This window comes from Asparagus officinalis, chromosome 3 (assembly GCF_001876935.1).
Source record: "Asparagus officinalis chromosome 3, Aspof.V1, whole genome shotgun sequence".
Classification (NCBI taxonomy): Eukaryota; Viridiplantae; Streptophyta; class Magnoliopsida; order Asparagales; family Asparagaceae; genus Asparagus; species Asparagus officinalis.
This window is the reverse complement of record NC_033796.1, coordinates 32,172,408-32,186,625: the sequence shown is the minus strand read 5'-3', so window position 1 is coordinate 32,186,625 and position 14,218 is coordinate 32,172,408. Positions and strand designations below refer to the sequence as shown.

The window sequence follows — 14,218 nt, the reverse complement described above, 5'->3', positions numbered from 1 at the left end:
CAAACAAAGTTTAAGAAAAGTGAACTTCTAATTATCTTCATGTAGATCACGGAAAAGCTCTTCTATCCAATCTAAGAACCCGCTCTTATTATCGCTGTTCACTATTACCGACGGTTCTTCAAAAGTAATGGTCGTCCAAATGTCAAGTACTTTAATTGACAGACTGCAAGAAGCAAACTCAAATTAAGAATCTTACAGCTTTTTAAGTTCACTCAGCATTCTGAAAACAAAAAAGGTCAGAAGTTATGAATGTCGATATAACAGTGACGATATATAATCCAATTGCAAAGAAAAATTTACGGTCCCATTCTCTGAGATTTATCTTTTCTACCCCTCCCTTTTAACAGTGCTAGTTCATTAACAGGAGAATGATGCAATTACTTTTCTACCGCTCAACTAACCAAGGCTGACCCATTCTTAATGCATTTGAGCAAAGTTTAGAAACTGCTCAAATCAAACCCCGAATATTTTATTTCATAAAAACCTTCCTCAATTTGTTTTCTTCATGATCCTTCCTGATGCCTGAAATCTGAGATGAGGAAGGTTTTTTTTCATGAAAACTTGATTTGGGGGTTGCATGTAAGATGACGAGGACAATAATAAGCATCTTTGCAAATTAATAATTGCTAATTGATGAAGGTAGAGACAGTAAGACGAGGACAACCGCCGGAGCGGAATAGTAACCGATAGAATGAAGAAGGAAAAGAACACAAGTTTGAGGCTTTTGATTTTCTGATTTCTGTGTAACATTTAAAAAAAGAGTAACTTTGCTAAATTTATGATAGATGAAGGGCATTTTGAGGTAAGGAAAGTTTTTCCGGTGCTCCCTCTCTTTTAAAGGGTGAATGATTTAGAGTTATCACTAGAATTTTATTTGATTTAGAACTCAAGTTAAAATCTAAAATCCTTCTCGACTAATTCTTCTTGTTCTTACTTGTTCAGTTGTTCTTATTTGAAAATTCAATTTCAATACCTCTTAAAAAAAGGAAAGGAATTAAAGAATGAAAATATTTTAAATAATATCCATACTTCATAACATTATTATTATTATCAGAATGATCTACGTAATGCAATAACTATTTGCCTTACGCTGTTGGAGATAGCTCATAAGAAATGTTTTCAGATGATGAGCAACTGGAAGTCCAAATTCTTATTCCTTTGTTTGTTTGTTTGTTTGTTTGTTTTTTCTTTTCTCCCCCGGGCACCGTGCTATAATACTACCGTCTTTTCTTGTACAGACACAGCTCAAAACAATAGTCTGCAATCGAGAGGCGAGAGAAACTTCCAGCATAACAAACCTCCTACCTTCAAAAGAAAACTATGATAAACAAATGAATAATCAGTAATCCGTTGATTTTTAAAATGGGAAAAGTTATTAATATTATTAGACCCTAGAGGGGGGTGATTAGGGTCTTATGCTAATCTAATCTGATTTTATGCCAATCAAAACTGATTAATAAATTATTCTTGCAAGATGGATATACAATATGTTATGAGCAAGAATATGCGATATGAACAAAGAGATATATCATATATGGTGAAATGTATGCAAGAATATATAAATAACACAAGGGTAAACAATCTAAACTAAAGATACAATTGTGATAGGACAATATAAACAATGCAAACACACATCTAAACTAAAGATACAATTGTGATAGGACAATATAAACAATGCAAACACACAATATGATCACGGAGTTCGGACCTTCAAACAATGCAAACACACAATATGATCACGGAGTTCGGACCTTCCGTCCTACGTCTCCGCTCCCCACTCTAGGGAAAAAATCCACTATCACAACCGGGTTTTCTACGCTCACCCGAATAACGTTTACACCCCACACTCGGTTTTCTAGCTAACCGAAAACTCTACAATCTCACACTATCACAACCGGGTTTTCTACGCTCACCCGAATAACGTTTACACCTCACAATATCGGTTTTCAACGCTCACCGATCAACGTTCACAATGTAACTACACTCCACACCCTCTAAGTGTTGGTCTTTAGCTCGTGTCCTTCCTCAATTGCTCGGAATTATCACCTCTCTAGGCTTTACTACCGACCACACTCCTCTTGGAACCAACCCCGTCTCTCACCAACCACTTCTCTCGGTGTTCAAGTGTAATACAATGTGCAACTCCCAATGAAACTCACAAATACAAATTTGTTCTCTACAAAAGATGAGAACACAATTAAGCTCACTCTCAAAGTCACAAACCCACAACCCAAATTATACTATAAATGTAAATACAATAAGCTCAATGATTGTGTGTGAACAAAGAGATATAAATCAAAACTAAACTCAATATACTTCTAGCTTAATAATAATGATAATCAAATATATAAAAGAGCTAGAAATAGAGTTTAGAAAACTTCTCAATATAATCAAATATATAAAAGAGCTAGAAATAGAGTTTAGAAAACTTCTCAATAGATCAAGAGTGGAGGGATGTAGATTGAAGAATAAAAGAGCTAGAAATAGAGTTTAGAAAACTTCTCAATAGATCAAGAGTGGAGGGATGTAGATTGAAGCTCAAATAAGATTGATGATCTCCTCAAACCCTTGTGAAATTCTCTTCACAAACAAACTCTTAAACACTCTTTTAAACAAACTCAAAACAAGCTTAAAACCCTTGTTAAACTCTTTTAAAACATTCTCTTCAGTTATTTTGGAACTGAGGATATGTAAGGGTATTTATAGGAACCCCAAAGCCAAGAGAAAACAAGACAAAAAGACCAAAAACCCAAAAACAGTACAGTCTAAAAATATAGCCGTTACAGTGTTATGAGTTGACTCGGTATTGTTCATGAGTCGACTCATAAGTAGCCGTTACAGGCTAAAAGCTAACTTATGGGTCGACTCATAAAAATCATCAGTCCACTCATCATGCATGGGTCGACTCATGAAGTCATGAGTCGACTCAGCAGAAACAAAACATATTTTCCAGTACAGTTTGTGAGTCGACTTATGACAGACATGAGTCGACTCAACCTGATGGGTCGACTCATGATGTTATGAGTCGACTCGTCAGAAACAAAATGTAAACTACACAACAGTTTATGAGTCGACTCAAGACATGCACATAGCATGTCTTAAACAGAAATATGATTTTCAAACATCTTTTAAAAATAGCAAATAAAATCAAAAAAATGTAAAACTCTGAGAAATGATTGTAATCATGATAATATACATGTTACAAAAACTAATTTTTAAAAAGAACCTCCCAAATAAAAAATATCATCATTTTACAAAATAGTCTAAAACATGAAAATGTAAATACATGAGTTTTGACATTTTAGCTTAACCATGTTTTGAAACATTACAAAATAATTTTGTAGACTTAATAAAAAATGTATATGATTATTGTTAAGTCCAAAAACTGATAATACAATATTTTCACAAATACAATAGAATATGAAACATATGAGTATGTATATGAATATATATTTGTTTCATATCTATGAAATTAAACCAAAACATATATATATATATATAACTATATATATACAAAACCAAAACATGTATGTGTGTATATGATTGAGCTTAAAGTACTAACATACATAATATAAACCTAAACTAAATATACCCAAGCTATGATCTTGATCTTCAATAAACTCTTCTTGGTAAACTTGCGGATGAAGCTTGAACTTGGATCTTCAACTTAAATTGCATTGCTTCACTCCATTATTCTGCCAACCTCCATTAGATATGATCGTGAAAACTTGATTCCATCCATCCTCCAACATGTTATTTGTCTACAACAAATAGATAAACACAAACACTAGACAAACAACATTAGTCGTAAATTGTTTGTTAAACATCATCAAAACAAGAAGGCCAACAAATATAGCATGAATAATTAACATTAAGATGAATTACGCAAACCAATAAACAAGTTACAAAACAAGTCATCTATTGTCTCTAACAGTGTTTAAATTTTGCATAAAGAATCTCCTAGTAGTCCCCCAATCTCTCAACACATTAGTACAAAATTTGAACAAGCAATAATCAAAATAAAAAACCCTCACAAACTGTGCTAGTGTCTATGTGAATGCCTCCTACAAGTTCTAAAATTGCCATCGCCTCTCTCTCTCTTCTTCCTGTCGATAAATATGAAAGCCAAAGAGATGATGCCAATGACTGCCATGGCATATAATGATCTGTAGGGCATGGAATAAATAGCTGAAACAAAGGAAAAATATCCGGAGAGGAGGTAAGCCAAGCTGAGACCGACTTCGTCATGACCAGGGATTAAAGGAATTGAGAATGAACTGAGGTTCTGTCTCAATCCACATAAACCGTGGAGGATGATTCCAACACAGACAGCAGAGTCTATGAACCAAGGGAAGCTTTGGCCCATCCCGATCCTCTGGAGTCATCAAAGAAAAAAAAGTTAAAATCATCGGATCAATTTTGCACGCTTGTAGAGTTTATTGCAGAAAAAACCAGAACAAAAGTCCTTCAGATGGGGTTGAAGGATATAAGACGATTAGGTAAATTTCATTTTTGCAGAAAACTGCCATAAACTAATTTCACTAGAGAAAAATACCACAAACTTTCAAATTGACGCAAAAGGAACAAATTAAGGCAAGCTGTTTCCGGTTTCTCACTAATCCAAAGCCAACTAATCTATAGTTGTTTTTAAAAAAGCATAGCAGAACAGAGAATTTGTCGATTGTAAGCATACCATGAGAATTCCTCACAGTAATACTATGGAAATGTTTTTCTGCAAATTCAGAAAATGAATTGATCTTTTCCAAATATATATTCTCCACGCACGAAGAAAGTGTTTCCGGATATTATTATTTTAAGCTTTAGATAGTTGAAATGTATGTGTTGCATTTAACTCTGTTTTCTTAGTTTTCACTTTTCCATCTGAAATTATAATTTTTTTTTTAAAACATCTTGTTTTCAGAAATCTCCAATGATTTCACAGGAGATAGAAGTCCGACTGGAATGCATTTGATTGTTAATCATGCAACCTCATGTAATTCTCTTAGTTTGTCGCTCCATATCCACCTTGATTTGATGACGAAAGACTTCAGATGATGATAATGACTAAGAACTTAATTTTGACACATAAACTCAAAAAACAATCCCAAAATAAGACTAAGCAAGCTGTGCTGGTAATTGAAAACTTCTAACTGACTATCACAAAAACTTCTTCTGGCGCTTGGACTAGTACGACTGCTCTCATCCACAGGCAGAAGCGAGTTGAGTGCGTCATTAGCTTTGCACAAAGAATAAGTTCCCCGTGGTTGTGAGTCAGGTAGCTCCTTTCTTTGAGCACGACTGCGAAATGAAGCCGCCAAAAAACTGTTACAAAGACCGGAACTTAATCTTAGATCATATCTGTAACAGATATGTTAATGAATATTCACGAAAGCATGAAGATGTATAAAACTTAATTGGCATAACTACTAAAATTGCTCTAATTTTAATTCTTATCATTCAATTTAAGTAGGAAATAATTCCGTTTTTACCCACATTTGTGCATAGAAATCCAGGTTACTTCATATGGCCATAACCCATCCCAACCCTAATGGTGTGTTTGGGAGTTTACTAAGGGAAGGGAAGGAAAGGTAAACAACGGGAAGGGAAGGGATGAGAATTGTAATATGTTGTTTGGGAGTTGAGTAAGGTGAATGAAGGTGAAAGGAAGTAAATATATGTAAAGGGAGTTGAGTAAGGTGAATGAAGGTGAAAGGAAGTAAATATATGTAAATTTACATAAATGACTTTATACTAATAACACATCAGCCATTTTATTTGTTTTGATGGGGGTAAGAATGTCATTTCACCCCTTTACCCTCCTTTACTCTCCTCTACCGCCCAAATCGGGGGGAGGGGGGAAAAAACCAAACAATTTTACCCTCCGTTCCCCTTTCTTCCTCCTCTCTACCCTCCTTAAAAAAACTCTCAAACAAGGTGAAAGCTACATTTCTCTTCCCCTCCCCCTCTCTACCCTCCATCCAAACAGGGCATAAAACAAACACAGACATCAAACAAAAAGAAGAATAGCAGAAAAAGAAAACCCTACAAAAAGAAGAACAATCGATACAAAACTTCAGAAAAAAAATAAAAAAACAATACCTAATCCATTTATTAAAACACAAGAATGCCAAATGCACACAATACAATTGTGGTTGTAATAGTATAAGATGATGAATAATGGCATATAGCATCAAATAAAAGCAACAAAGATGTTCAGAATCAGACGGTGAATTTAATTCAGTGCAATAACAATAAGGTAATTAAAACACAACAATACCCAAAGTACTTCAAACCATCTTGATATTGTGTGACCAAGAAAATGGCCAGGAAAATAATACGATAAGCAAAGGTGCAAGTAGATTAGGAAAAAAAGTATAAATTCATAAAAGAACGCAATAGAAATCAAGCTTGCATAGAAGACTAATGAAAGAAATAGTAAACTAAAAATTCTGGCAACATTTCTCCTGCAAAAATTATACCTGCAGAGAGCAGTGTGAGAATGGAAAGCATGTGAAACGAGAAGCACAATCAGGCCAAGCGCTGGATGAACAAAACAGACCAAAGGAATTGCAATAAATGCTACAACAAGTCTTGGGCTGCCCCTAAGAATCTGCACAACCTGTTACAATAACATGTCAGACAATCAAAAACAAAAACTAAGGGAAATTCTAATCAAACAACAATTCATGTCTGAGTTGATGAGTAATGCTGGTTTCCCATACTCAACAGAGCCAAGTTAAATTAAAACACATTATCAACCGTGACTAAGTGTCATAACTATCCAGCCAGCTAGAATTGTACCTTTAGCGAGTAAAAGATGGATGAGAAATCAAGGACCTGATGAAGATACATAATACAAAAGCTCTCTTCCCATGCTTGCCAGCTGCAAGACAACCATAACCACCACAATATTAGGATTCAGTTATAGAGAATTAATCTTTCTAAAGCTGCTACCTAAGAAAACCGCTTCAATTAAAAAATTTACAAAGCCAGTGTCATATTAGCTGCAGCCTGCCCTAAGCTGAAACTTGTCAATATAAAGGAGTCAGGTAAAAGGAACACAATGGCGGTTATTGCCAAGAGATTCAAAGAGATAATCAAGCAAGAAACAATGACAAGACTTTTTTCTGGATTGCGCTATATGTTTTTTCTTGACTTTCTTGCATCTTGGAGATGATCAAATATTTCAATAGGAAAACTTGTCATTTAAATCTCTGCATAGATGAATTTCTAAGCCATAGTGATTTTGGCGATCACATGGCAATCGCGTGAGCAACTGCATCAGAAGGTGGTTACTGCAACAAGCCTCTTGGTCCAGCTAAAAACTCCTCTAAATACTCTCAGAATCGCCTGTGCTAAGAAATTTAAAAGCAGCTCACCACTTATGCAGGCTTGACTTGATAGTCCTTCTACTTGATAACTTATTTTGAGTAGAGCTAAAGATTAGTTTAACCCAGCCTAAGTAAACTTGAGCAAGGTTAGAACCTGATTTCACCTCACATTTTTTCACCATTTTTATTACACTCATTTGTCTGGTAGGCATTAAAGAGATCAAGATCAGATCTCACCCTTAAACTCACACCAACACCCCCCACCCAAAAAAAAAAACTACTTCCTACTTCCAATGTACTCAAATTCTCCATTTGTTTGTATTTGAGTACATTTAGCACTATGGGCTACGCGCTAGGTGTTGTCCTAGATGTATTCGTAGGCCCTGTTTGGCAAAGGGTTAAAGAAGAAAGATTAAGAAGAATGATTAACATAGTTAGCCCATTCGATAACCTCAAGGACTAAATTATTAACCCGTCAAATAAGTTTTATGTCAGCCCTAGTGGTCATGTTTGGTGTTTGGGAATAACAAGGAATTTTATTATTTTGTTTATAAATAGAGGGGCTAACTCTTAATCCTTCTAAATAGAAGTATTAGTAAACCCCTTATTTTGAGGGGTTAACTCATTTTCATCCCTCTAGAGTGGTTAGCTTAACTGTTATGCATTTATTGCATTTGAAAAATTATGGAGGGTTAACTCACTTTAACTCTTGTATAGAATTTCCATGTTTGGCGGGTTAAGAAGGGGTTAAGTCTCCTTAACCCCTCACTTAACCCGTTGCCAAACGGCACCGTAGTGTCCCCCACTCCCCGTGTCATAGAACCTTGTCCAAATTAATAGACTAACTTTACAACACACAATGCAACAGACCCCACAGAAAGCAACAAGAAAATAAAGATTCTGAATTCATTAAATTATAAATTTCGAACGCTATAATTCCTCAAAGAGCTGAAAGATAATCAAAATCTAAGAACAAATTAGGAAGAAATCTCTGAAGAATAAAAAAAAATCCATGATCCACAGCCGTTGAGATAAAAATATAATTAATAATTAGCTGCATGAGAATTTGAACTAACCGTCTTTTCAGGAATACATGTAGGGTAGCTGCTGCGTAGAGGACCAATTGCGAGCTCAATATCAAAATTACAACGGATCCATTTGCAATTAGAAAACAGGCGATAGAGACAAAAAGAAAGCTCATAACTGGAGGAAATGTTTCAGTAGTAAGCGAAGAAAGGACCAAAGAAACAGTAGTTGGCAGTAAAACAAGTAGCATGAACGGAAGCGGTATTCTCAAATTGAGCTCTATCGCAGTTAAAACGGATGGCACAGTCAAGTCAAGCTCCCATGCACGTGCTTGCCGCATTAGAGCGAAAAATACAACAGCCATCATAAAGCCTACAACCTGCAGGTACCAAATGATGCTGGATTAATTAATCAATGACTGCAAAGAGCAAGAATTTTCTAAATAATAGTTTAGTTTGAAGTACATTGTTTGGCAAAAAACCCTTAGCTTGGTTAAATCCTTAACAAGTTTACGATTGGTCCTTGGTGGGTGATGGTCCAACCCTAGGTCCTAACCTGGTTAAGGGAAAATAAACTATAAGAAACTGGGCCAGTTCTGGGCCAGTTTTTGCCAAACACAAGTTTAGCTCCGTAACTGGGTTAGTATCCACTAACCTACTTAGAAGGAGATGCCAAACACGCCCTAAGAGAACAAAACCATATAAAGAAAATTCAGCAGCAATTGGTTATAATTAATAGTGAATCCTGTGCTACTGTGCATATCATCCGCAACTTCATATCCTCTATGACTCTTTGTGAGCAACTAAATAAAATAACATAAAATACACAGCATAGGGTATTTCAAGTTACTGGCTGAGAAATTGCATGGCTAATGGATACAGACATGACAAGGTGATGTGGGCTGAATTTGGGTTTTTCTCTGAATAGTTTTCATATTTTAGTAATTTCACTGTCATATGTTCTTTCCTGTGTTGATTTCTGAGATTTAGGGGTCCCTTTCACAATTTTTAAAGTAAAAACCAGATTAGTTCTAGTCTAATTATACACTTGCTGTTGAAAGTATAAAGTGGTTTCCATAGAACTAGTTTTAAGTTAGACTTAGTTTGGCTATTTTCAAGTAAAACTGGTTAAAACTAATATGTTTTTTTAATTAAAGTTGAGGTTAGATTCAATGTTTTGCCCCTTTTTTTTGTTCTTTCTCAGCAATATTTTTTCAGATTGACATATTCTGGTTTCTTTCAGACCATACCCCCATGGATTGGTTTTGATTTGATTATTGGCCCAAATCAGGTCAGCGAACACTAAATTAGGTCCAAATGAAGAAGTTGCCAAACTAAGAGCATGTTTGTGAACTTTGGATCGTAATCCACTTGGATTATAATCCAAATGGATAGTAACCTAAAGTGTTTGGTAAATTTAGTAGATTATTATCCATTTTTAAAGTAGTCTTTGGCATGGATTTTATAATCCATCATTGTTGTCAAAATAACTCAAAATGACACGAGGTTGGTGGTGAGTTATAAATGAGGCCTTGGATTTTGTGAAATTATAAAGGGTATAATTGTCTTTTACTTGGTCAAACCTCATAGATATAATCTACCAAAAATTAAGCTAGGGTACCCTAGCTAACTTTTTGGTGGATTATAAACCAAAATAAGCCACTTGCTTGTGGCTTATAAGCTGCTTTGACCATTTGCCAAACATACTCTAAAATTATGAACTTGGGTCAAAATTGATGCAGGTAAATCTAGTTTAGTGTGGCTGTCAAACTGACCCTAAATGTAATCCTGAGTGTGGGGGGAAGTCTAAATCATGTCGGCTGAACTTGGGTACATTTTGTTCAAACAGTTTTCAACTTCAGCACTTCCAGTGTTATACATTCTTTCCAGGATTATTTTCTAAATGTTAAATTAATATTAACAAGTAGGGCATGACTACAGCAATTTTTAACTGACATCAAGTCATCAACATGTTTACGAATCACAAAACTTCTGTTTATATAATTTAGAGGTTTCTGCAGACTCCTACACAATTCTGTAACCGTGTTTATTCTATTGCCATCTATGGAACCTTTTCCTGTTCTTGCTCTACTTATACCAGCCATATACTTGCCCTCTAAACTCTAACTATGTTTAAAACAACAGTCACAAACCTCCCCCTAATATTTATATACATTTACACATATTAGCTCATTGGTAAGACCAAGAAATTTGTTTTTATTTTTGGGGGGTGGGGGTGGGGGTGGGGGGGATGTTAAATCTAGAAGGATTGCAGGGGAGATCTGTTATGCGGCCAAAAATGTCTTGTATCTGCCACATACTAAAATACCACATCCACTTAATATCGTACATCACAGAAGGTCTTTAAACATTGTGAAGAATAACAGATTACCTGCGATGAGTATAAAATACAGAATCTGCTTGCTGCTGCAACCAGAGAAACGGCAATGCTAACTTTATATGAGCAATGTGGATCCACCTGAAATTAAAATGTAACTTTGCTTTAACTAACTTCAAAAACACATACATTAGTTCTTTGTTATAGATCTATGAAACTGGTTAAAGATATACAGTTTTTTGATATAGACCTCTGAAACTAGAAACACAAATTTAGAAAATAACATCTAAGATGTCTAAAGAAGGACTGGATTCTAACCAATAATAACACATTAGTTCTGTCAGACATGTCACCAGAATCCCACATTCCAGGTGAAGAATCAACAACCATAGTCTTAGAATACAAAGTTGGAGCAACATGTAGACCCGATATAGCATCCCAAGCAAGGGCGACTGGTGGGAAACAACGTAACTTGCAGATGCCTGTCGTGATAACAAAGAATTGTCAAGAATGGTTACAGAGTAATAGATTTATGGGACTCTTGACACATGCTGGTAAAGCAGGAAAGAGAAATAGAAAAATATGATCAACTAGAATACTAGAGGCAAGAAGATACATATATATTAGTGGCTAAATATATGCTAGTTACTTTTAGGCAAGATTGCATTAGAGAATCGTTACAATTTCCCATAAAATTGAAAGGAATAAAGAGAAGCAAGTTTGAAATGTAGAATGAAATGCACATGGGACATTGTTGTTATCTGTGGATGGATCCATTCTAATGTATTAGCTAGCATCGAAACTACTTATAATTTTGAATGACGAATTTAACAAGGAGTTGTTAAAATTTAATTAATTCAACTTTATCCACCTTTCACTTCAGGACTGTAATACGATAGAGTAGTAAACTGCTCTAGTAATTTTTATCATCTCAGACACATAGTAAAACAGACAGGAGATTGACAATTATCAGGATAGCTGACAAATTTTTGCAGACAGCAAAGTCATTTTCACCAAACAAATTTAACTTGAAACATCAGTGAATCTCATAAATATAGAAACTAAACATTGTGAGCTTACTGCTGTGGTCTGTATCTTCAGAATTTTCATCTGGAAGAGCAGATCTCTTTAACCCACAGCCTTCTGTTCTTAGAGACAAAGTGACAGGTAAAAGTCCTAAGCTTACTGAGAACGATAAATTCAGAGCGAGCGGATGATCCTCCTTGAAAAATATTTCCTGCATATAGACAGAAGTTGAACCAAGTTGGAGAAAAAAAACGCACTACATTTGCGTTTTAAGTCACGACTATCCTGCACAAACAAACTACCATCAGTTTTGATACTAACATCTTGAACATAGCTAGAGCGCAGCAGCACACTAGGGGAGAGTCCTTTTTGACCATCTTCAGGAAAAAAGAATTGCCCAACTGCCATGGAAGCAGCAGGGGGAGGCCTACCTGAAATAGTCTGAAACAAGAACATCAGCTCATGCTTCCACTGCATAAATGTACTTATGAAAGAGGGAAAATATATTATTTGCCGTGGGTTATAGAGGGTTTGGAACTTATCTCTTTATAGTATTTATATGACTTTCGTTGGGAGTACTTGTCATCATACATTTCATCCTTAAAACAACATTTGCTTTTCGGAATATCTACTAAAACACAGGTTTTAATTATATTAAAACAATTCTCAACATAAAGCTTTCTGGACATCATTTCAGTTCTCTCAGTCTTAAACCTAACATAACACCTTGCCTCTGATTACATCAATAAAGTTGTCAAAGACTGGAGATATAAAAAAGCCCTTCAATAAGAACAAGCATTAAGATGAAGTCTTTAAACGGAGAGAGGTGGAGGAGAAGAATGGACCTGAGAGCGAAGTAGGATCATTACTGCTAAAAATTAATACTGCTTTATATATACTGTAAGTAATTTAAGTATGAACTTAAGCTTTGGGATGGCACGATAACATGGTAACAAAATACTAAGTTTCAGGAGGTTATGGTTTTAAACCATGTCAATTTCAATTCAATAGGCTCATCATTTATTCCATTTTTCCAAAGGAAGCCAACTTATGCTGGATAGCTCCAGTGACTGAAAGGCCCACAAAACACCCAACGTGCTGAGATAGCTTCATAATGCATAGATTCAGAACCCGTCAACTTAAGCTTTCGAATATAGTGCTTTTCTAATATGGTATCAAAGCACCAAGGTTCAACAGATTTTGGATTCATACCTAATTACTTTCAGTTTAAAATCTTTGATCTTAATAATATCATGATATACAGAGGCATGCACAGCTCTTAGTGCATTTAACGGTTCTGCGTTGAAAGTAGTTAACAGAAACCAACAGATAAGTGGAAGAAGGAAATACCGGACTCGGCGCAACCGCAACAGTCAAGAATCTAAAACCATGCATTTCTTCAGGGCTTAGTAGCAGCATAGCGGATGGAGGTGGCTGTTCGGTTTGGCTTCCAGGTTCAATCTGGATTAAAGGCAACAATTCTGAGATAACAAGATCTGCTGTGCATGTCCACTGGTGCATGTTCCATACATAAACATGAACATGTTAGTGACATACCTGCTTTGGAGCTGGTCCAGCAGGGATTTGAACCATTCTTGATGTCACTTCAAGAATTCGCTTAGAAGGTACTTCATCTTTTACCGGAGACTTACTTTTCTCAGGCCAAAGATGAAGTCTAAGCCCAGAACACGGAGCGAGATTCGTCACCAAAACAAAATGTGCCTTGCCACTAGAACCCTGAGTGTCAAAATGAATCAGTTTTGAAGTATACCAGGGTAAAACTGCATGAGGTAGTCATAATATGTCCAGAGATTATGAAAATAATCCAAATGAATCTTACACTACCAGAAAATTTTCAAAAATAATATCCAGAAAGTTTCCAGATCATAAATAAGAAGTAAAAAAAGGTGAAAACGGGAATACTAAAAGTAACACAATCATTTCTGGCACATCTATGCATAAGGAAAATATTGGAAAAATATTGTTTCTGAGAATATTTAGCATGGAAGAGCATGGATGAAAGATCACGAAAGGATTTCTAAGTCGAACCAAGTAAAAGCTGCTCTCAGCAAGTATGGCATAACTTAAGGTGTTCGTACCTGATTTTTTATATCTAGCCATCGCCTCTTCCCATCCATTGCTAGAACAGTAACAGATGCTGACTGAATGTATAGATCTTTCTCGAGGCCATCGTTTATCCAATGAACAGATGATGGACAGGAAGAAGAACTCTGCGGCAAAGATCCTGCAAGCCAAAAATGTTAACAATAAATGCCAGAAGTATAATCAAGCTCAAATTTCTACCTTTCAACAACATGTGAATAAGTGCAATGGAAAAATCAATATCAAAGTTCCAAGAGCTTCTACATAAATGTTCATGAGAATATCATAGACCTTGAGTCATAATATCATATTCCTAAGTCGCAATCTAAGGGAATCAACATTTCCATATATCACAAAAGAAGAGAGGCGATAATGTAGAATACCAGTAACACCCT

General features: G+C 35.5%; 1 protein-coding gene across 1 annotated transcript in view; it reads right to left on the bottom strand.

The window, feature by feature from the left end:
• LOC109834902 overlaps positions 5,073-14,218 on the bottom strand; it is a 30,247-nt gene continuing 21,101 nt past the window's right edge. The window contains exons 2-13 of the mRNA XM_020402919.1: positions 14,207-14,216; positions 13,820-13,965; positions 13,278-13,457; positions 13,071-13,181; positions 12,042-12,161; positions 11,775-11,931; positions 11,013-11,176; positions 10,749-10,835; positions 8,408-8,736; positions 6,802-6,883; positions 6,480-6,619; positions 5,073-5,322 (exon numbers count right to left, since the gene is read on the bottom strand). Of these exons, the coding sequence (XP_020258508.1) occupies positions 5,073-5,322; positions 6,480-6,619; positions 6,802-6,883; positions 8,408-8,736; positions 10,749-10,835; positions 11,013-11,176; positions 11,775-11,931; positions 12,042-12,161; positions 13,071-13,181; positions 13,278-13,457; positions 13,820-13,965; positions 14,207-14,216 (1,776 nt within the window). The remainder of the gene's footprint in view (positions 5,323-6,479; positions 6,620-6,801; positions 6,884-8,407; positions 8,737-10,748; positions 10,836-11,012; positions 11,177-11,774; positions 11,932-12,041; positions 12,162-13,070; positions 13,182-13,277; positions 13,458-13,819; positions 13,966-14,206; positions 14,217-14,218) is intronic.